This window comes from Sturnus vulgaris, chromosome 2 (genome assembly GCF_052056855.1).
Source record: "Sturnus vulgaris isolate bStuVul1 chromosome 2, bStuVul1.hap1, whole genome shotgun sequence".
NCBI classification, from domain to species: domain Eukaryota; kingdom Metazoa; phylum Chordata; class Aves; order Passeriformes; family Sturnidae; genus Sturnus; species Sturnus vulgaris.
The window spans coordinates 81,436,550-81,461,799 of NC_142244.1; the positions used below are offsets into that span (position 1 = coordinate 81,436,550).

Genomic DNA, 25,250 nt, shown 5'->3' on the forward strand with positions numbered 1-25,250 from the left:
GTGGGATCACAGAACGGTTTGTGTTGGAAGGAACCTTAAAAATCATCTCGTTCCAAACACTTCCATGGGCAGGGCTACCTTCCACTAGACTGGATTGCTCAAATCCCCATCCAGGCTTCCCTTGAATATTTACAGGGGTGGGGCATCCACAACTTCCCTAGGCAACTTGTTCCAGAGCCTCACCATCCCCACAGTAAAGAATTACTTCCTAATAATTTAATCTAAACTCATCCTCTAAACAAGAGGAAGCTTGGAGTGCTTTTCAATGAAAACAACTAATGTAAGGAGAAGTTATTTCGTGAAATTAATGAGACTTGTATTATGGGAAGTAATCTGATGACTCCTAGAATGATTGCTTCCTCCCATTTTCTCCTTGTGAACTAATTAACTAATATGTTTTATAAGTTCTAAAATGCAAGTATGGTTAGAAAGAGATATAAAATCCCTTCTCCTATGGTTTTCAAGAAGAAGATGGATAGAAATGTGGACATTGGGGCAATGCTTTTGTGCAGTGTCCAATGAATGATGACTGTGTGAGAATTGTGAGAGATCTAACTTGCTGCCTGAGCTTATGAATATAGATATTTGATTTTGTGGCAAGGAATGTTGTTTTGCCGATTCTCAGGCTTTTTTCTCAGGAATATTTTGAATCTCAATGCTTTTTGCAAAGAGCATAAAGAGGGAGAAGGACTATTATCTTTTTTTCCTGAGTTTTTCTTGAGAAAAGCTCAAGAAAAAGTTCATGTTTGCATTTATATAGAGGAAATATACATGCAGGGAATAGTCCCAGACATGCCGTGAGATACCAAAAACCACATCCAACTGTCCTGTTGGAATGAGAATTGATTATGTCCAATATTTCAATATTTTATTATTTGTATACCACTGTTTAGTAGAATGCACTGGTTGGAGGTTTAGAATTGATGTGAGATTGCTTGTCTCTAGTGGAGCATGTTGACTGCAAGTAGATAAAAAATGGTATTGATATATTTCTTATATAATATGCTGCAACCATGGTAGAAAAAGAACATAAAAATAAATATTGCCTTATGACATTCCACTTTTCCAAGCAGTGGTGAAATGCATATTTTTAATCTCTGTTCCACCCTTTTGCATTAAATCATGTGCTAAGTGGGAAAACACCCCTTTAGGAGAAAAACAGAAAAGGGATTATGGCTCAAATGGAGTGGTAGACCAGTGATATTTTCAGAAACAGAAGTAGATACAGTGGATTGGTTGTATTTTTTTGCCAGTCTCATTACTGAACGAAGCCCCAACTTTGATAAAGTTCATCCAACTAAGAGGTTTTTTATACCTCATCAGAATCCAGGTTAATCTTGAATTGTATTTATTGTAAAGGTCATGGACAGTGTAATTGTGGAAGATGTGACTGTAAAGAAGGATGGACTGGGAAAAAGTGTGAACATCCACATTCGTGTCCATTGTCAGTTGAAGAAAGCACTAAGAAATGCCAAGGAAATTCTAATTTACCTTGTTCTGGAAGAGGTAAGCACATTTCTGGAAGAATTTTCATGCCCTTTAAATGTACTTCCATTAAAATAATTTTTACAGATGTACAGCATTACTAGTACTAAAAATGTGTGCCTTCTTGGTTTACTGTATAACTTGTGACTTAGGAGAAGGGAGGAGAAGAATACAAAGGTCACATATTTTTCCTGCTTTGTGTTTTATTTTATATGTCTTAACATGTATTTTGGAGGTTTTCAAGGGTGCTTTGCAAATTGACGTAGTTAAGTCTTCACTAAAGATACATTAAAAATATGAATTTATTCTGTACATTTTTTCACAAAGGCAGCATGAGATTTTCAGCCTGTGTAAAATGTTGTGGCACCATGGTGATAAGGACTGTTTGGATTTACTCTGACTAAGAAACTGCCCATTAAGTACAGGACTGACTTCTATAAAATGCACCTGTGCTTCAGCACAGTTTTCTAGTTGGCCACTGGCTTTTCATTTGAAAGTACTTCTTTGTGACTCTGTAGCCTTTTCAAAAGCTTTGACTAAAAATATATACTAAGTCATACATACACTTAAAATACACATTGCAAGCAATTTTTCTCAGAACGAAAAGGACCTGCTAATTTTCCTCTGTCACTATGTGAAATGTGGTTTTCTGCAGAGAGAAGAGAGAAAAGTAAATATGAGACAGAATATTGCTAGAACTGGTAATTGAAGTTATTATGAATTCTACCCATTTAAGTATTTTCTGGGAAAGGCCTAAAGCTTCTCTTGAATTACTGCATTTGACCCTTAATGTCACTTCATTTGTGATTTATTCTTTCATTAATACTATCTAACATAGTCAAAAATTGTAGGCTGTCCACCCAAGTTATCTCTGTGGTAATTGTACTATTTTCTCCCTGTAATTGTGTAGCAGCTCATTTACTTTCTAAATGTAGCTTTAGGAGTACCTTAAAAGAACTATGTATTAACAGACATTTGCTTCCCCTTTTCTTAATTAAGCTGCAGTTTCCCAGTTAATTGTCTCTCTCTTTTCCTGCTAAAATTTTGCAACAGAATTTTTTGCTACAAGTTAGTTGAAAAATGGGCATCTGTAGAGAATTAAATGCATTTTATTATAACATTATTGAACAATAATTCTACCCTTTTGGCTTTCTGAAAAAACATCTAATGATGCTGGCAGTGTTCTCCTGTTGAGATCCTGGCAGTGAAATAGGTAATTCTCAGGTGAAATAATTTGACTGAGTGATCTGTTGGTCAAAATTTGCAAAAGCAGTATCTATGGGAACAAAAGGTTTAATTGATAGTGGCTTTCACTGAACTTTGACTTCCAAACAAGAAGAGATCACTAAGGTGTTCAAGGAGTGCAAAAGGCACATATGTGGATTTAGGACATAGTGTGATAGACAACTGCTGTAATGAAGGAACAAGAGATTCTGCATTACAGGCTTGAAAAAAAATTCCCCATGAAAACGTCCACTTAAATTTGGAAAACAGCCCTATGAACAATTTTGTTTAAGACATTGGGACAATATTTCAGTCTATTCCTCTGTATTTTACTGGACAGTGTATTTTTTTTACCCTGGACTCCTTGGATTTCCCTTTCTTCCATGATATTTTGGATAAAATATGTAAGAAAGTAGGGGTTAGTTCTTATGAAAAATCATCATTGGACTTGCATAGTAAAATTTGGTGTCGTTTGGAAATCCCGCTACTTGTCATGGGCAGAAATGTGACATAAGCAAATGAATCAAAATAAGGTTTTCCAACCAAACACAATCTCTTTCCAGTCTTCAGGAGTGAGAAAGGCCATAGACTTGTAAAAATATCCCCAATGTTCTTGACGTCCTTAGAGAAGATTGTGTGATGAGGAAAGGAAAGTCTGGAAAGGAAAAGGAAATGTTGCCTTTTCCATTTGAAAATGGTGGTACAAGGACAGTTATCCTTGCCCAGGTCAGTAATCCACTGTAGTGCCAAAGAAGTTGAGTACTTAATGTCCTTATTTAGTGGGATCTTTTGGTAAGGTAGTTCATGTATGGAATAGGATACACAACAGAGTGCTCAGAGATGCAGCTGCGTGACTTTATGATTTTGCCGTGTATTGTGTTTCCTTAAAGAATATTTTCTGTTTATCTGTACTTTTTATTTTTAGATTTAGATCCTTTTTTTTTGTTTATAGCAATGGAAACTAAGAGAATTGGCACATCCCACTCAGACTTTGAGAATCCCAGATTCTCATAACTATTAGTCATGTAATCTCAGCAAGAGAAAAAAAGGATAGGAAAAAAATCAACAATGAAAGAAAGTGGTTTTTTGTAACCTTAAATGTATCAGGGGGTATATAAAAGTTGTATTGAAAAATTTAGAGAATTAAAAAGAGGTTTGAAAGAACATAATTAGATAATCACTATCTATAAAATGCTATCAATTATAATTTCTCAGTCTATATTTTGCTCTTCTGAGGGTAGATAAAATGGTGAACTTTGTTTTCAGACTGTAACTCCCTTCCTGATTTTTCCCACTCACAGGAATAACAAGTTTTTTCATGGATGCTGCTCAGCATGTGGAGGAGAGCAGAGAGGCTGCCAAAACAATACTACACTGTGGTCTTATTTCTTAGCTGCTCCAGTAGGTGAAGGAGAGAGAGGGCTTTATATTGACATGCAGAGTAGTAAAGGAAAATGTCTACATGCTGAAATGGTGTTATAAAGACAGAGCAATTATAAATTCTCTCAGTTACATCAATCAGGCTGTCTATCCTGTCAGTAGCTCCTGCTATATATAAGGAGCATATATATACATATATGTGAGAGAAGATCACAAGAAAATTTTGGGACTAAAAACACATTTAGTGCTTTACAAAAAATACTTTCCCTACAAAGGTCTTTTGAGGATGAGGAGTAATTCTAGGCATCTTCATTCATATAAAGTGAAGAATTCCTTCTACACTTATATTCCCAAGACTGTTGCTTTTTTTTTTTAACTTGCTGCATGACTTTTAACTGTAGATGTAATACTTTCATTTCTTTCACAGTGTAAATCTGTTACTTTTAAGAACAAACTGTACAGGAAGACCAGTGTCAGAGATAAAGGAAAAGACATACCAAAAAAAACATTATGGTTTGAAATAAAGAGATACTATATTGTTGTCAGGATGAAGGGAAAAGACAAACTACTTTTCTCTTTAAAATGCACATCACTCACTTGAGTTTCCCTTTCAGGTACAAAGCAGATTTAAAAATAGTTTTAATAAAAAAAGCCTTTAGGAAGAGAATTGAAAATAAAAGGAGTAGGTTTTGAGAATAATAGATGAGAGAGGTTTTTAAAAATAATCATGTTTTCCTCACTTACCCTTGGTGAATGCAGCCATTCCATGGCAGATTTCCAAAAACAGATAAATGAAAAATCTTCTTATTGGTATTATCTTTTGGCATTTAAATATATTTCCTGTAATTACTTTTATTTATTTGCTGCATGGAGAAAATGAAACTATTTTTTTATTGGTGAAATTCCTCCTTACACTCATGCTCTAGCATTGGCCAACTGAAAAAATGCAGGGATTTTTTGATTTAAAAAGATCTCTGTTGTCTTTGAAAAGGTCCCTGGGCCCCATTTTCAAAATACTAAATCATTAGTTCAAAAATTGTGTGGAATTTTGAAAGTTTACTGACAACTTTGCTGTTCCTTCTCTATTTAAAGTTATTAGATTTTGATTGACTTAATGGAAGAGCAACAGTGTTCAATTCATTCTTAAAGATTCCTTGTGGGGAACTAAGACAGTGAATCAATCCCTTGTGTTCTGTAATGCTATTGCCAGTCTGGAAAGATCTGAAGTTTCCTGAAATCTGAAAGCAAAGGTCAGTGATGACTCCCAAGAGCAGAGCCATTGCCTGGTGCTTGCTGCAAACTTAATCCTTTTTGGAGCATCTTGTGTGCCCTATTGTATGATACACCGTTTATGCTGCTCTGAAACATCCCATTGCATATGAGTTGTTGTATCAACTGCTGTAGATTCTAGTTGATACAACATGAAGAACATAGACAGAAGGAAAGAAAAACACACATGAGATAATCGTATCTGTGTAGTGACAAGAGTGGATGGAACCCAGATAAAAGTAATATGCTAAATAGCTGCCTAAAACCAGGTGTACCATGACTGATAGAAAATATGACATAAAATATTCGGCTTGTAAATAATTTTGGGTTGGATCATTACTATAGCTTCACATAAACCTTTGAATGATGTAATTCAGTATATCCCTACAGTAAGTGCCTACAGTTGGGTATGATGCCTTAAAAGGATAGAAGGGCTGCTGGTGGCATGTGCCACATCATGAGAATTAGTTCTGTTCTATTACCACTGAAATCTCATTGAATATAGTTTCATGGCTTTACAGTTCTAGTTCTTTTGTTCTAAGTGCAGTTATTAGTTAAGCACTTGGGGGTCTCCCTCTACTATGATATTGCCAAAACTGATGAACAAAAAACAATTCTTATTTCTCTTAGACACTTATAGGAAAACATTGCTTCTGAAGCCTCTGGCTTGTTGACTTAGTAGGGAGAGATGATGAATAGAAGTTGCTATTTGAATAATTCACTATACTTTCTACATGACAGGATGGGGTCAGAGCAGAAAAGTGTAAACAATCCTAAGGTAAAATCTAGGTTACTACCCCTGCTACTAACTCTTTACTGCAGCCCCTTATTATGCAAATTGTGCTGTTTAATTGAAGTGTAAATTACTCTAATGTACATCATCTCTGAATTTGGCATGCTGTTTTCATTCATTTTGCATGACCCTTGCATTCTGAAGGAGGTCTTAATTAAAGCACTATAGTCGACAGCCTGGCAGCAAGTAGCACTATTAGCTGGTGCAACAAGAACAGAACACAAATTCAAGTCATGTGTCGCATCTCTAGCTTTCATCTCATCAACTTTGAGATCAAGCTCCTTTCTACATCTGTGTGCTTCAAGCAGAGAGGCACTCTTGCTGTGCTATTACTTTAATGCTGAATGAGCTGGCATAACAGCATTTGTTATACAATTTGGAATACTCTTATATGCTGGACTGGCACTCTGCACTCCTTGTCTATTGAAATCTAAGAAAAAAATAAGAGAAATAAATAGTTGCATCCCACTCCTTTTAGATTACTATTAATAGTTTAGATCACTGATTTTAAACAGCTTCTCTGATTCAGGCTCTGTTTGAGCCTTTCTCTGTTAATTGAAGCAGGATCCTCTGGAAGCTGTCTTTGTTACGAAAGCTTCCAAATTTAAAACTAATTTTTCTGGGTTTTTTTTAAAATCAGAAAGTGTTCAGGAGCTCAATACTTCAGTTTTTCTCTGTAGAGAAATGTACTTATTTGTGACCCACCTACAGCACTCCTTGCTGTTGTTTTTACCTTATACAGTTGTATTTTTGGGAGACATCAAGTAGGGACAGAGAAACCAAGGGAAGAACATTTCATTTCTTCAGTGAACCCTTACTTGTAACTCAGTAGTAAAAATATACTTCATTAAGTACTTTGTTTCTGCAGAAGTGCTTTCTTAATCTGTTCTGGTAGAAGCAGAGTATGTTGGAAGATGTTTGTTTCTGAGATGTAGGTGATATTCTAAGAGTGAGGAAATTCTGTAATATAATTTTTGCCATTCTGAATTTTCTCACTGGTTTTCATTGTGAGAATTTTGAGAAGCAGTAAAGAATTGAGGAAAAATAATTTATCCGCTTTAGGATGACACTTAGGAATAAAGGCTGTGGGCTAAAACCCCAGTACAAGAAATTAATCTTTAAACCATGGCGTAAGTGGCTGGTAGAGTAACAACCATGGATGCCGTCTCATCAATGAGAATAATTTGACATGCAATTTTCAATTTAAAATGTTTTCATCAAAATATATTTCATTTTATTGTCACCAGTAAGAAAGGCAGTAAAAGACAAAACAAATTCTGATGCTTAAATGGATATTCAGGAGGCCAGATCAATTATTTACATACAATATATCTGATTATTCATATGTGATATATTAATATTTAATTACTTATTATGAGTGTGGTAGGTGTCTGCTACAGAACACATGATCAAGAAAGGATGTAAAAGAAGCTTTGCAGTCTTAGAGCTGAAGAAAGCCTCAAGGCTGGCCTTGCTAATCACAGCCAGCTTACATGGTTTTGTTTCTAACAATCTGTATGCCTATTGGAGTGTATTTGGAAGCACTGGTTTAGGTGAGGTTAATCTGAAGGGTAAGAATGGTTAGGGTACAAAAGGCACCAGTCTATCAAATAGCAGACTTACTGCTCAGGTAGGAATGTGTTTTTCTGATGGCTGCAAGCACTGACCACATGAGAGATACCTCTTATTTTCTCAGTCAGTGCCTCTGAAATGCTACCACCCCTGAACACATTGCAAACTTCTTTTTGTGTGTGATGTTGTCTTCCTCATTCTTGTTCTCTTGATCATAATTCTTTCTTCAGCAAAGACCACTTTCATCTGTGAAAGACATCTTTGACAGACCTTGGAGGCCAGGACTGCCTTCTTTCTGACAGCTATCTATCTTCTGTACATCCTGTCTTCCATATCCCAGTCTTGATTAATTTTCTTTACCTTTATCTCCCCATTTCAATTGGTGTGACTCTAGTTTGCTGTTCTAAAAGTCAGTACTCAGTGATTGTTAGTCTATCTTTTGACACAGTTGGCCTTTCTTTCAGGCACCCCTGGTTTTTGCAAATTGTTTGAACTTGATATCTTTAGCAGAGCAGGGAACATAATGCAGAATGCAAATTGAGGAGAAAAAATAATATTTACCTATTGTTTATGTAATATAAAACTCTCAATATTATTATCCAGAAACACAGTGTGTGAGAAATAATAGTTTTGCCTAATACTGTGTGAGAATGTGGGTAAAATTTTCAATTCTTGTTCTATTTGTATTCCAGTGAGATTTGTAACTGTCAATGATGATTATATTTTAGAATAATTCACCTATATATTTATATATATTCACCTATATATTAATATTTTTAATAGATCACTGTCTTAAATTAGCAAGACAAATTATGCTGTTTACAACTGAAAAAAAACCATGGTTAGTATTCAAAATGTTCAAGCATAAGTGGATTCTTGCAAGTGCTACACTTTGCTGCAGGCTGGCAATTTTAGAATGTTTTCCAGTAGTGAATTGCTGTAATTATCATAATTGCTATTACCTAATCAAAGACTGGACTGACACTCATTTATGCTAGACTTCCTCTAAATCTTTTTTCTGGTCTGTCTCTTTCATTTGATGAGACAGGGAGCTGCAGATAAGCCCACAACACATCAAGGCCTCTGATGGATGGTATGTGCTTGCAGAGCCTAGAAAACAAATATACTGCTGTCAATGCTGGACAGAGAAACTGTATGCTCCTAAGAGTAGATCCTGACAGTCAGAGATTTGAAGGGAAGTTTCTTTAGTTTCTGCTGAAGGATGTATAACATATATTAAATAGATTTGATTTTGAGATAATAAGCTAATTTGTAAGGAGGTAGAATGTAAGCCATGCATTCCAGTTAGTGAAGATATAACCAATTAAAATTAATAATAATTTTTAAAGTAGCTTAGATTTTTGCTGCTCCAAATTGTCATCCTATTTTGGTTCACTTCAGAAAGTGATGTGTGACCAGAAGTCAGGATTTATGAACGTCTTGAGTACTTGCAGACATATGGGAATAATTCATATTGACGAAAAAATTATTCATTTCAATGTGCAAGGGTAATTGTAAGAAGGAATGTTTTTGCAATGCATACAATGCGAGATGTAGATGCAAGTTCATTTTGCATTTGTGGAAGTGACACAGCTTTTAAAATGCAAGTACCTTTAAGTACCTTCTCTCATGACCTTGGTATAGCAAGTATTCTTAGTTTAACCACAGTAGCAGGAGATATTCCAAAAGAATCTCTGTTGGAAAGAAGAAGCAATTGAGATGCATGCACATGTTTATGTGAGAGCTGATTAGATTTCACAGCTTGTTTACTAGAACAAATACCTCCTGTAAAGTCATGAAGTTGTACAGTGCAGCAAAAAACTGAGATTAAGGTTTGTACTGTCCAAAATATTTACTCATCACCATAAGAAATGTATGTATATTGAAACATTAATGCATGAGTGAACTTGCATTTGGAAATGCAGAACTGACTTATGTGTGCACAACAGAGTCAAGTCATCATGCTAAATAGATGCTAGCTATTGTAAACACAGAGGAGTGTTTTCGTAAAATGATAGTATTTCTAAATCAGAGGTGATTTTCCCATTTCTTCTATATTTCTGTGTTACTGTAAGATGAATTGTAATAATTCATACTTTATCCTATTGTACTTAAAATAATTACTATCAGGCTAACCTTTAGACGCCTGCATTTGGGTTCTATGAATCATAGTAATTTACAAAATTATTTACCCCAAATGTAATGTCTCACTACGGTATAAATAAAGGTAATAGAAGTCTGTTGGAGCAAGGAACTTTTGTTGTTAATATGCAGATAAGAGTCCTTTTCCTGAATACTTGTCATTTTTAGTGTGTTTTGAGCTGCCTTGGCAGTGACATCTATGCTAGCGAGTTAAATAGTTCAATGGATCACCCCAAGGCACTGAAATCTGCTTAAGCTGGATTGATAGAACAGCTACTGGGCTACTTTTGCCCTGTGCCAGCTAGTATTCTCTCCAAACAATTCCTGATAATAGTTCAGGAATTAGTGTGGGCTAGTCAGTGGTCCCAGAAGGCAGTCTGGATGAGGCTGCCTCATGGAAGCCACTTCGATGGTACAGATGCCATTTCTTCCATGCCAATTGGCCTCAGTGCCAGGGAACTGTCTCAATCCCATTTAATTCACGAGTGAAGAGACATCTATCAAATACTGTACTGTGGTTATTCTCATGAAGATTTCTGCACTGAGGTTGGTGTGGTGTCTAGGAAGCCTTCAGGAAAAGATGAAAGAAAGAGAAGAGTTTGCAGCTCACGATGTTACAAAATTAGTTATTCCACTCCCATGGTAACTGCATATCAGTAGGGTATTTGAAGCATCGGGACAAAGATTAAACATTTCTTTAAATTCTATTAGGAATAAAGGCAATGAAAGCTGAGTCATCTTTATTTTTCTGATAGTAAAAAACAGACTTGCGTATTTATATCAATAGTTGTGTTCTGCTTTTTTAAATTCTAAAGTGCTGTTTGCCAACTTTGCATGAAGCACTGGCTGGTACATTGGAGATACAGGTATTTCTAAGAGTCAGAACACTATAAAGGTAATTTATTAAGTCATTTAATCTCATTTTCAAAGTATGTAGGCTTTCCTATCATGAAAATAAGTCAATCTGTCTTTCAACAATCTTTTAGAAGTTAATACATTTAGCAAATGCTGAATTCAAATCAACATGACCTTGATATTTAAGCTGAACTTCTACTGTATTACTTTCAGAGGTTGCTTCTTTGGTGTGAGCACACATAGTGATCAATATATGATTTATAAGGAAAAAACAAACCAGTATCTTGCAAAAGCATTTTCTTTTCTGATAGAACTAAAAAGTAAATGTTGTAAGTTGCTGTTAAGTTAGAATGTCTACAAAAATATATCCTTTAGAGTTTTAAAAGTCCATCACACACCTATTTACAAAATTCAGCAACTTTTTTTTGTGGATAGTGCTTTAAAGTATTTTGTTCCCTGTGATTTTATAAGCAATTGCATCCTTGCTTTGCATAGAAAAACTGAAATGACAGCCTAAGCCCCTTGAGAGATGTATGGAATGTTTTCCAACTTTTGCATGCTTTTAGAGGTATTTGTGTATTATATATATATATATATTTAGGTATTGAGATCTAAGTACAGACTGGACTAAATACTTTAAATGGAAGCAAGGAACGTGGAGAGAAGTGCAGTTGCAGGAAATATTGGCTTTTGATCTCTCATTGAAAGTTTTTGCAGTTATCAGTGAATAGTGGGAAGTATAGTTAGCAAATATATACAAATAAATAGCCTAAATACTTTCTAAAATATTTGTTAGATATAAGTCGAAATATTTATATGAAATCTTGGGCAATAACTCCAAGGTAAATTTGTTATTTGCAATTTATGTTTAGAGGAAACTTGTGCAAAGTTCAGGGACAGTTCAAAGTCAAGAAAAGTCAGGCTGAAAGCTAATCTCCATACTGAGAAATTGCTAACAAAGTCTTCTTCCCAGTCAAAATCTTTGTCCCAGAATTTGTGGTTCTCTTTCTCAGATAGGGTTTCACAAGAGGAATTAGAAATTGCCATAATACATTATGTCATTTTGTTTCCTGAATGCCACTAATGCACTTCTTTTACAGGAACTGCTGAAGTTTTTCTAATAGGCCTGTGGGTTCAAATGTTCTGCCCTTTCCTTGCCACCTTAATTTGTCCAGTGCTCAGAATACTTTCAGGAGACAGCTTTGTCAGTTCTGTTAGGAAAATTATTTTATGGAATACTTGAAGTGAGATATTTGTCCATGTTTTTGTTCTTTTTAGTTTGTCATCTTAATCATACTTCATAAAGCCAATAAAGGAAGACGTGACCCCAAAAAATAAGTGCTTCTGATTAAATCATACTTTCAGTAAAATTAACTGTTGCATCAGCTCTCCAGTTCTGAAATTTAAAGCATAGTCTTGGGTAAAACCAAGCAAAACAACTGTCTTACATTATACAGCTTTTCAAAAAGACAGATAAATACCAGATTCAAGAAGCTGCTGTTTCATAAATATAATAATCCTTGCTGAATCTGGTCTCTCTGAGACATAGAAGCACAGAGGGGCAGGAAAATCAGATAATAAACATTACTGGTATTATTTGAACCTTTGGATTTTTTTGTTGTTTTGAATTTGTTTGTTTGTTAGTTTGGTTTTTTTTTTTTCCTCTCATGGGTCATATTTGTGATTTTAAAGATAGAGTATCTGAAGACATGCTGCTGCTAAATTTTTATAAAGTGCAATATGTGCACCCTTTCTTTCTCATATGTAATATAATAAATAATTAGTATCTACTTATTATAAATCAGTCATTGCCTAATTGCATGTTTCAAAATGACAGCACTTTAACAGTGAATGTTTTTGAAAATTTGTAGGACAGAATATTGAACTTGAAGCTATATGTCTGGTGGGGTCCCTTTATCAGTTCAGTCAAGAATCTTTTAACAGCATTTTGTGCCTCATTGATACAGGCCACCACAGGAACTCTGTTTGGAGATAATTTGTTAATAGCAACCCTTTGCTGTACATGTCTTTCTTCCCATTGGGAGAGGTGTCCATCTAGTAACTATGCCACTACTGTGTGTGTCTATAAGGCTGTGGAGCCACACTCACAAAAAACCTTTCTAAGTGGATTGTGAACCCAGTCTGTTATTTCCCACTAGGACTTGTTTCCAAACATAAGGCAATGATTAAGAATAGACATTGAGGAGAAACCTGGAACATAACACCTTCTTTCTAGTTTAGAGATTTCTTTTTAAAGAAATGACTTTAGGACTTGTTTGCAGCGTGTGAAATTGGCAACCTTACCCCACCTAGCAACTTCTAAACAGTGCTACTTATTGTTATTGCCGGTAGATGGCATTCTTTATATTAACTAAATAACTAAGAGTTTGAAAGTTTCTGCTACTTTTTTTTTTTTTCTTTTCAGGGAGGGAGGATGATAGACATTTGCTTTTCAGGGTATTGATGGAAATCATACATGCCTGCTATTTTGAAATGCCTGTCAGAATTCCTTACTTTAATTCAGCAAAGCAGTCTTACTATTGTTTTTTTTCTTCCAAAATGAAAGTAATTATGGAATAATGTAATGATGCAGTTCAACTCAGTAATTTTTACCTTTTTTGGGTGAAGAAGAGGAAAGGGTTTTTCTTTTCCTCTTTTGGAAGCTAGAATATTTAATGTAGAGTTTAGAGTTAAATACTATTGCTGCTTTCATTTTAGAAAACTTCTTTAAAGAATATTTTTGTCCCCTATTGCTTACTGTCTGCAACACTGCAACACTATTGCCTGCAAGTCTACAGATACAACCATTTATTCTGTAGTAGATGTGTGGCAGAACTGAGGGAACAACTCAGTGACCCAAGGCCAGGTGTAGTTAAAAGCTCTTCAAATGTTTGGTGGGGCTTTTTTCCTATTTGAATGCTTAACCCAAAGCCCAGCAAAGTTAACAAGGAGATGTATATTGGCATCAGAAATTTTGTGACCTGTTTCAATGCATACTGAGATAAGAGGGCTGCTCTCAATGAAAGGTATGTTAATGGAATCTAACGAGATTTTTCATGCATTAATCATATTGGAATCCATGACCTTTGCAATGAAAAATGAACAACTGAAGTGTAGAAGATATTTCAAGATCCATTAAAATTCAAAATGTATTGCATATTCCAGTGCATAATCCAGATACTGATCATTGTGGCTTTTGCCTGTGCTGAATGTTTATTTCACAGGCATCAATGAGTAAATAAGAGCCTGTAAGTGTAGAAGAGATTACAGGCCACCTCGCCCCTGATAAGTTACAGTTGTAGTGATTACCAAAGAAGAGGAACAGCCTTGTCCTTAATGGGTCACAGCTGTGATTAATAAAGGTAAGTGTGATAAAAGGGGTGGGTTAGCTAGTCAGGGGGACCTTGAGGAAGACAATCTGAAGAAAGAGGGCTTTGAGGAAGAAGGAATGATTCACAGAGATACAAAGAAGACTGAAACTAGGGAGAGAGTAGCTGCAGTAAAAGATCTGCTGTGAGGTCAGTCTGGGTCTAATGGAGTCAGAGCCTGCTGCTGGAGCCTGCAGTCACAGCTGAGCTGGGTAAAAGCTGTGCTCAGAGTCTGCAAACCAATGCCTGCAGTCACAGTCCAGCAGGAAACAGCCACAGCCAGAGTCTGCAGTTGGATTCTACAGCAGGAGCTTGCTGTAGTCAGAGTCAGGATGGCAAAGTTGTAAAGAAAAATAAATCAGGACCCTTTTCATGATGTTGAGTGGCAGTCTCTGTCTTGTCTTATTTCTACCCCTAACAAGAGTTCTGCTGCAACAGGACCCATATACCCCTGGAGGTGTGTGGACTAAAACTGTAACTTTCCTAGCTGGGATACTGGACTAGAGTGCACTTGCTCAGTTTGCTATCACGTGTGGACACGTTCTACTGCATTATGCCTGTAAAAGTCATCTGTACCCAGATGTGAGCTCGAGGTGACCATGAGCAGCAACCTCTCAGATTCTGGGTGAATGAGCCTCCTCTGGCTGGCGGGGGCACTGCCAAATGCAGAACGCTTTCCAGCTACCGGCAATTAGTGACAATGAATGTGTATCTATGAAATAATGAATTCATAACGGCAATGGCTCAGTTTCTAAGCCTAGCCTTTGAACTGCAGTGACTTTCAGCCCTTAATAATGTACAACTGTGTCAAGCCAAAGAACTAAGCTGGAAGACCTTCTGTGTCACCAGGTCAATTGACCTCCACCCTCTAACTCTGAAGAAAAAAATCAACTTTTGTCTAACTGTACATTTGTGCTTACTGAAAGAAAAATCTATTATTCCCAGGACTAGCAGGAGCCCTGTAGGTCGTGACCTGGTTGCAGTAGTGATTCTTGTCACGACCCTGTAGTTAGAGGACCAAGCTGAGAGCCAGGGAAGAAAAAAAGATATTTTAACTATGTTTATGATTATGAAGGAAATGTCCATGGAAAGAATACTCAGGTCATCAGTAATGCTCTGCTACCCAGAGGTTATTCTATTTACCCAGTCTTTATTGGAAATGACCTTGAGAAACTGTGCTTTTTTAGAGAATGTACTACCTCAACACACAAGGGATCACATTAATTTTATGTAGAGAAGTAAGGTATTTATCCCCCACTGCACAAAGGTTCAGTTTTTATACAGAACGTGCTCTGAAGCATAATTGAAGAGTAGCTCAAAGTGTCTCCCACCCTTTAAGGTTTCACATATGCTTTGGATTAACTCTGAAGATAAAGAGATTTAATATAAACCAGAAATACCACAAATAAATGCAGACATTTTTATGTAGGCAATGGCATACTAGAATTCTGTTTTCTGCTTATCTGTTGAATTAGAGGTGCAATTTAATATTTGTCAGCTAAATTTTATATAATATTCTAATCCATGCCTTTGCCAAAAAGCACAGACTACTAATCTGCTTTATTGTTATTGGATTGATATTTAACTTGAGTTGGCATGCAAATATTATGAATTCTGGATCTTTTAATTCAAATTTTTACCTCTAGTAACATTTGTTTGAGCTTGTGCCCAGATGAGCAATAGTTTTGTTTTATTAGTTTCAGTATGTTTTAATACTTAAAAGCTGTTACCATAAGCAAGAAATATGCTGATCTTTTTCCCTCTTCTTCTGGATGTAGAAAGATTGGGATATCTAATCTGAACAGCCTGAACTTTATTTTGTATAATCTATCTTTTTGTTTCACATCACGGATTCCATGATATTTTTTGATACCTCTGTGTGACCTGAGCTGATCCCTTAGCAATTGGAATGTGATGCATCATTGATTATTGTATAATACAGATATTTGAAAGTAATCAACTTAGAGGCATCTTTGTCTTGTATTTATGAAGGAGTCAATTTGTTTATTGGCTTCCTACACTGACTAGTCGTAGGTGACTGGTTTTTGACTGGAAATATCACCGTGATCTTATGGTCAAGAAAGTATTTGCCCAGATTTTGTGAGGATACAGAGCAAGAATAATTGGATAATAAACATACAATCATAACTTTATTAGAATTTTCAGTAGTTAACACAGCAAAAGTGATAATGGTGAATAGAGGTAAATCATAAGTGTAAATAAGGCTCTATCATTTCCTAAGCCTTAAGAGCTCTTTGGTGGTAATATTAACCAAGTAAGATGCAGGGGAAAAAAAGCTCCAAAAAGACAGAAGGAAGGGCATTATAAATATAAACGTATTAACTAACAATAACACATGTTTTCCAGAGGCCTGAAATTAAGTGCATTATGATGAACAGTTGCAACTAAATCAAAGCAAGTTGTGCAAAAATCTGTCACCTGTGGAATTATCTCACACCCTAAACTTCAGACATTAATTACAGTTCCACTCCTGAGTCATCTCAGTGAACATATTTGGAGAGAAAACCTCTCATTAGATTTGTGATATTGAGCAGTGTAAAGCTTATGAGTGTCTTGAAGAGATCATCAGTCTTCTGATCAGGAAGCTTGAACCTCAGTAAACTTGCAAGTTGTATCAGTTTCTATTGAAATCAGATCATTTATGAGATGACAGGCTTCCAAGAATGATCTAAGAAGCAGCTACTCTGTAGAAAGAAAAGTGATCTACAGGATTTGTTCTCCTGTTCAGCAGTTTTTCTTGCTTCTGTGCTTAACTTGTAAATACTTAATACTGTAGTTTTCACAGCAAACAATTATAAAATTTGACATGATGTGCTTGGGTTAGCTAGATCTAGCTGCAATAAAAATAGCACATGCAAACATAGCCAGTGGTAAATAATATCTTAAATAAGATCTGAGGCTCCTTCAGGTGTGAATGATAACTCTTGCTAAGTAGATGGCCTTATAAATAGTGCTCACTGATGTGGAATTGCATATGGATGTCATTTTGTCAGATAACATGTTTCTGTATTTCTAAAGAGCTGCTTCTGAGATGCTAAATGTGGTTCTTTCTCAATGGGAATTACTTGTATCATCACAAATTTGATATTATGATGTAGTATGTGAAAAGATGTATTTTCAGGTATTATTCCTTCTTGTCCATCTATCTTGGTGCTATAATCTTCAGAGTGTTACACGTTGAACTGAATCAGCAAGGTGACATAATCTCTTCTAGATTAATTTGAAAGGATTGTGGAGCAATAGATCATTTAGAAAATGGAGTGCTGTAATGATTTATGTTACTTAAAATCCTGTAAATTAGAAATTCCTCTCCTCAGAGAGGGGTGGCTTCTTGACAGCTATCTTTAATGAGATAGAAAAAGGCTATATCACCTCCCATACAGCAGGTTTTCTTTGGGCATTAACATGCCTAGATTTCCAATGCTGGAGCATTTAGTCATAGCTAGGGTGAATGACTGTAGGCATTCTATTTTCAAACGTAAATCTTAATTTTCATTTGTCATGCTTGTGCATTTTTAAGAATTCATATTTGTGAACAGATGAGTCGAATTTACTTTCAAAGACATTCACAGAACCTCAATATTGCTGCAGTTTTATTTTTTTAAATTTGGGGCAAAGCTTGGCTCAGAAAACCAACAGAATTTTTCAGTCTTCTTCCAGAGTAAAGTAAATAAGCCAGTCAGGGACCTGATTACAATCTTAACATAGAATTACTTTCTGTCAGTGAGGACTGTGTGGTGCTAAGGGCAATGCACTCTGCATTATATTATGGAGAACATGTTTCTAAATTGTTTTTAAAGAATCCTAAATATGTTGTGGTCTATATTTTTTTGAGTAGTTTTTGGTGAATTTTCATATTAATGATGTATTTCTAGAACATGATTTGCTTAATAATGGCAGAAATGTTTCAGTGTGAGGCACTATCATCAATAATAAAAAGTCACATAATGTATGATGTGAATTTTCACTCAGCTTTTTGAAACTCCTGTGAAGACAGTGGGGGCTGAATGAAGAAACATTTATGACAAGGTAAAGCGTTCCTGCTGTATCTGAATGTCTACATACAGCTCAGTAGTAAAGCAGTAGAAAAAAAGAAACAAAAGGAGGAGGACTAGGAAGAGAAGGAGGTGCTCCATGGCAGAGCACACATCAATGGAAGCACATGGAGGACCCACACTGGAGCAGGGGAGAAATGTGAGGAGGAGAGAGGCAGAGATGACCTGACCAGAACTTCCCTTGCCCTTTCCCCCAGTGCCTCTTTTGGCAGGAAAGGAAAGACATCTACTGAGTGCAGTAGTGAAACTCAGCATGGGTAAGGGATAAGATACATTTAGTTTTAATGTTTCCCATTTTGTTTCCAAGTACCCAAATTAGTAATTAAATATCTATTTGATATTACCAGATATTAAATATTCATTACTAGTTAAATATTTATTTTTATAATTAAAATTAATTTTCTCCAAGTTGGGTTTTGTCCACTGAATTTGCCTTTGAGAAAACAATTCACAATTCAGATATTTAGAGTCTATACAGACATATACTGAGGTAATTAGTTTCTGTTTTATTTATGAATGAATTTGTATCTTCAAGAAAAGTCTATGCTCTCATTTGGAAGGTGAAACAAGCACTTTCTCTAGCTGTATTTTGATTCTAAAAGACTTTTCTTACTATAACTATTTGCAATCCAATTACCTGAGACCTCATTGATACTGTCTCCTTTACTCCATAGAAGAATTAAAAAATAAATAGGTATTAATTCTGGGGCTGGCCCACTAGGAAAGAGAAAAAAGGTTCCTTGTTGCCACAAAATCATTGCTGTTTTAATTGATTCTTTGTCAAATAGTAGTTATCCTTAATCAAGATGAAATCAAGACTAAAAATTATTGTATGAAATTTTGTGTGATAGTGGTGATTGCTGCTGTGGACTAAGCCTGAATAATGACTACTAATACCTTACTTACCTGAATGATACAGGTAGGTAAAAACACAAACTCTCAGTGCTTTCACAGAATTTTGTTACAACTATCTTTTGTATGGTCTTGGTGTCACATTAAAAGAAATATCTGGGTATTGCACATAAGGAATCCAAAAATCATCATTCAGGAGGTCTGCTTTCATTGCACTGTACTTTTTTTGAGTATTAATATGTTTGAAATAAGGTCGAGTAGTACAAAAGTTGGAATTTCTTTACAATTAGTTTTAAGTAGATAACAGGATACGTAAGAATGGTAGATAAAAAAAAAAAAGCAAACATTTCTAACAATAATAAACAATTATGCATACTAAGCATCACTAAGTGATGTGGTTAATGGAACCTGTTCTCCATTCCAAAAGGCCCCAAATAATGGTGATTCTAGCTGTGCCTGTAGCAAAGTTTGCTGTGCATTTTTTACTCTTGCAGTGTATGCAATGCTGTGAATTTCACAAAGAAATACATCACAGGATAAAGTGGTTTACAGGTAGCTTCAAGGTAACCTTTTGCTTCAGACTGACATAGCTCAGATGCCTTTTAATATTTGCTTTCAAAGACACCACGTTAGTGTTAAGGAAGGATAAAATACTGCACAGTGAGTCTTTTAAATGGCACTATTTGTGCATAATGGCAGGCTAATGATTCTACTCTGTCTATATGTTCAATAAACCAAACTGAGGTTTATATTTAGGCTCTGCATTTAGTCACCAGCTTCATTTCAGTTACAGAGTCATCATTTGTATTCTCTTTGTGCCTCTGCTCTCCACTGGGGAGTTACAGCAGTATTTCTTTAAGCACTGTAAGCCTATGTGGCAACAAGGGATGACTTCTCTCTGAAGAGGTTTCCTGTTTAAGGAGGGACTGTTCTGTTCCACTGTCAATAATCAAGGGCACATAGGAACAAAAGGGAACATTCTCTTCTCAGGATTAGTGTGCCTGAGATTTTAACTGTTCTCTTGTCTTCTCTATTATAATGTCACTTTCTCTGCTCTGAGGTTTGACAAACTATATGTTTTATTGTGAGGCCTGATATTCCCCTGTAAGAAACACATTATCAGATATTTAAAAACAGCATGATGGAGTATTTTGAATTTCTAATCTGAAATACTGAGTAACATTGGCTTTCACTGTCCATAATGGGGTTCAAGAACCTTCATAATTGCCTACCATCTTAATGGATCCATGAGGAGTAATTACAGTAATTAATATTTCAAAACAACACAGATTAATTAGACTGCACCATACATTTATTGCTAGCTTCATATTTACTGTCTTAGGAATTTTTTCACTGCTTTTTATTTAGTATGGTTTGGGTTGGTATTTGGTGTTGTGAACACTTTTGATAAAGAAATAATGGACAGTTCTAGTAATGAAGACAGACTTGGTACTTGGATGAGAAATTTCAACATAGTTATCTATTTTATTTTTTATTTCATGCCTTATAGCTTCTGTCAGTTGATTCAAAGAGGACTTTGGGATACCATAAGGAACAGCAAAAATTTCAAAACAAAATGAAACATCTTGCATAATTTTTGTAAGTGCTATTTGATAGCAACTGAAAGACTTATTTTCATTTTATAAGTGCAAAGTGCAAATGCATCAATAGCAATGATGTTTTCAATTTAACTTACAACATCAGTGTATGCAAAATCATGTAAGATTACATATTCCTAGCTACATTCAAAACAATGTCCATAATGATGATTGTGCTTCCATTCTTAGGAGTCAGTGAGACGTGTCTACACCTCTTTGGGAGTTTTGACCTTCATTTGAAGGTGTTGACATGATCTTTCTGATTGTTGTTTTGATTTCTTGGGAAGAGATGGAGAAAATTTTGAGGATGGAACAAGGCAAGGAGTGATTACCCCCCCTCCTTTTTTTTTTTCTTTTTTTCCCTTTTGTTTTACCTTTCTGGAAGCTTACTGCTTTGACACCTGGAAAGAAATGGGCTTCTCTGTACATTCAACCAAGCAAGAATGGTTATAATTAATGAAGTACATATGCCCTTTTCTCATCTGATTTTTTACTTAATAATTATTATATCTCCTTTTGGGTCTATAGGCAACTTTGAAGGGGTCCTGCTCTTCTGTGAGGGATGCAGGGTAGGGAGCTGAGTTCTGTAACACAGAGTTTGTCATAGCAAACTGCATTATTATGAATCTTCCAAGGCTCTTCATGGTTAGTGAAGGAATACAGGATCAGATACACTATTTTTATGCTGAATCAGGATCTCTGTGTGTTTCAGCAGATTTTTTAAAACAACAGACTCAACAGATGCTCCATGGCAGGTGATACCTTAGCCTCAATTTATAAACAGGGTAGCACAAAAATCTTTCACTGTCTTCTGTAAATATAAATAGATGCTGCCTTTCATCAATATATATTGTGAGGTTACAGTTAAACTGATTTTTGTTAACATGACATCTGAATTCCTTCTATGCATAGGGAAAAGAGAAAAAAGAGTGCAAAACATATGCATGTATTCCTCAGTTATTGGGTGCAGAAATATCTGAGCCTATTTACTTAGACTTTTGTTTCTATTGAAACTATCTCTTTTTTTCCTGAATCACTGTGAAATCTACATTTGTCTTCTCAACTATTTCAGACACATCCTGCAGATACAGCTAATTAAGAGCCAACCACTAGTTGGAGTTTCCCTCAGTGCTTTCCACTGATTTGTTTTTGTTTATGATGTGCTTTGTTTGCTTCATTTCAGTGATACATTTGTGCAGTCTTATTTAGTCTTTAGAGCATCAAGTTACTGGAGCATCAGTGCACACAGCATGAAAAGAAATGAGTCATTCACCCATTCCCAATCTTTTGTTTCCTCAGCTGATTGAAGGGTTCAATAAATTACTGTGGTTCATAATGACTATAAAAGTTAAACACTATTTTTATCTATTCAGCTGTGTTTTAAATACAGCATTGGGATCTATCATTCTGTCATGGAGAGAGGCTCTGGAAGCATTTGACAACTTATAATCTTTCCTCCTTCACATATTCATGAGACAGAAAGATTATGCATGCAAGCAATAACTTTACACATTAATTATTGAGTCAGATATCAGGAAGACCATAACTTCATGAAAGACAATGCATAGAAATACTTCGATTTGGAGAAAAGATGAAGCTCAAGGGCAAAGATCCCAATGTTTGAATAACAACAGAGAATTTCTTGTCCTCCATCTTCTATGCTTTATCTAAGTCTTTGGCCAGAACATCTACATTGTGAAAAGTCCCTAAGAAAGAGCAGAAGTGAGATACAGCTGTTCAGTGGGCTCCTAATGGGCTTGGGCAATGCCTGACCGGCACCAATTACAGATGGTGTAATGAGATCCTTTTCTCACTGAACCAGTTGTGTTTCTTAGCGTGCTGCAAGGAGTCAGCAGGGCCGTGACACTATCACTTTCCATATTCCTTTATTCATGGAAAGAAGAAGCCAGATAACTGCCTTGCCCAGACCATGCAGCAAGATTTGTGGTCTTCTACTACATCTTTCTCCCCTCTATATTTCCTTGTTATTTGGCTTAATGAATCAATGCACCTGTCTCGGTACATTGAACAGTGATAAGGTAGCTTCCTAATTTGTTCATGACTGTTGGTGACTCATACTACTAATTTCAAGTAATTCAACTGGCTGTATTTTGGAAGCCTCTGCACTCATTCTTAGACTATTACTGTTTTTTTGATGCTAGCATTTATAATTCACTCTGATGTTATACAGGATTAATTCACTGAAATAATTTGTTCAAAAGAGAGAGACAAGAATACTTCTATTGCCGTTTCATCTACACACTGCAACACAGAAACAACGCTTGGTAGGAGTTAACCCATGCTCCTTTCACAGATTAAAAAATGGAGGTATACTGAGCAATTCTTTTCATTCAAGTGACATTTGAATTTGACATTTCCCACAGATCTTTTTATTCCAATAACAGGGGCAGGATATGAAATAAATTTAGTTCAGAATGAAAAATGGCTGATGTCTTTAACCTTCAGAGTCTCATGATAATCGCTATAGATTCGAGCCCTTTACTTTAAAATAATACTATTTTCTAGTGATTTTAGGTTTTTCTATATATTGCTTATGAACAAAACAGTTGCAGTTATCTCTATACTTGTATCTAAATGAACAAACACAGTAGCAATGACACGTTGACACCATTGCACAATTTGTGTGTGTTCAGCTATATATACTGCTATACGAAGCTCAGATAAGGAGATGTGAATTGTGTTATTTGGAATCGCTAAGCTTTTGTATTTCAGAGGCTTTATTCTACAGTCATACTTCTTTTGCCAGAAGTTGTACTTGTGTCCTAGAACACACTATTTGTTTTTAATGTATATATATATTTTCTTTTTTTTGAGATGTGCATTGGTGTGCTTTGAACTCCACAGCATTCTGCTGAACAAACTGATTGTTGATGACTTGGATGGGTGTACTCTTTGCTGGGTGGAAAGCTGGCTGAATGGCTGGGCCCAGAGTGTGGTGGTGAGTGGAGTTACATCCAGTTGGTAGCTGGTCACCAGTGTTGTTTCCCAGGGCTTGGCACTGGGACCAGTGAGTCCTGTTTAATATCTTTATCAAGGAGGTGGGATATAGTGCACCCTCAGTCTGTTTCCCAATGACACTGAGATGAGCAGGAGTGTTGGCACACCCCCCAGTGTCTGCTGGGAGGCTGGAAGACTGCAGAGAGATCTGGACTGACTGGATTGACAGGCCAAGGCCAAAGGTATCAGGGTCAACAATGCGAAGTGATGGATCTTGCCCTTGGGTCAAAACAACCACATGCAGTGCTAAAGGCTTGGGCAAGAGTGGCTTGAGAGCTGCTCAGCAGAAAGGATTGACAGCTGGCTGTCATGAGCCAGCAGTGTGCCCAGGTGGCCAAGGACGTCTGTGACATGTTGACCTGTATCAAGAATAGTATGGCCAGCAGGACCAGGGCTGTGATCATTCCCTTGTACTTGGCATAGGGTGAGGTTGTACCACAAGTAACATGTCCAGTTCTGGACCTCTCACTTCAAAAAGGACATTGAGGCGCTGGAGTGTGTCCACAGAAGGACAATGGAGCTGGGGAAGGGCTAGAAAATGTGTGCTGTGAGGAACAGCTGAGGGAAGTGATGTTGTTCAGAGAAGGTAAATATTTGGGCTCAAAGAGGACCTCATTGCTCTCTTCAACTACCTGAAAGGAGGTTATAGTGAGGTGGGTCAGTAGTGGTTGTAGTGGTGGTCAGGCTTTTCTGCCATCTCTGAAAGGAAAGGACAAAAGGAATTTGTCTTAAGTTGTACCAAGGGAGGATTAGATAATTAAAAAAAAAAAGGCAACGATAAAAAAAATCACTGCAAACCGGTTAGGCAATGGAATAAGTGGATGATGGAGGTGGTGGAGTCACTGTCTCTGAAAGTGCTCAAGAGGTGTTGGAATGTGGCACTTGGAGATCTGCTCTAGGGGGGATTATGGTTGTGCTGAATTGGCAGTAGGACAGATGGTCTTGAAGGTCTCTTCCAACCTTGACGATTTTGTGATTCTCTGAACTTGTCTTGAAATCCTACAGTAGATCTTGTGCTAGAGCATAGACAAACCATCAAGTATTAATTACAGTCAGTGCTATTTACTGACTCAAAATGAAAACACTGAATATCTTTTCATGCAAGCTATTTGATTCTTTTATCAAAGAAAAAATAAAAATAAGTTGAAATATCTTTATAGAACATTTAAGAAGATTAATGCTGTGATAGTTTCATTCTTGGCTTATTTCTGATGGGATGTCTTACAAACTTTCATCTTCCCTAGGAAATATGTTTATAATAAATGTGGAGCCTAATTTTGATAGTATAAGAGTATTTCTTTCTTGATGGGTGCCATTTCTAACTCAGCTTTTTTTCTGAGGATCCTGCACCCAGTGGGGTAAGAAAAAGTAAATTTCTTGAAGTGCAAGTGTCACTGTTTTAAAGGGAGCTGGAAAAAGCACAACTCTTAAGAATTAATTTGTTTTACTTAGAAGTAAGCAAAATATGTTGCTGTTTCTGGTCCTAATTTATGTATTGGCAAAAGCATAACCTCTTATTAACAAAGAGTATTAAGCCATTGCAAAACAAATACATAACTTCAATTTCAAAGAATTGTAGGGCAGGCATATTGAGTTGTATAAAATATTCCATTTCCCG

General features: G+C 36.1%; 1 protein-coding gene across 1 annotated transcript in view; it reads left to right on the forward strand.

The window, feature by feature from the left end:
• Window positions 1-25,250, forward strand: part of ITGBL1 (integrin subunit beta like 1) — a 125,317-nt gene that overhangs the window by 66,386 nt on the left and 33,681 nt on the right. The window contains exon 7 of the mRNA XM_088159885.1: window positions 1,360-1,506. Within this exon, the coding sequence (XP_088016011.1) occupies window positions 1,360-1,506 (147 nt within the window). The remainder of the gene's footprint in view (window positions 1-1,359; window positions 1,507-25,250) is intronic.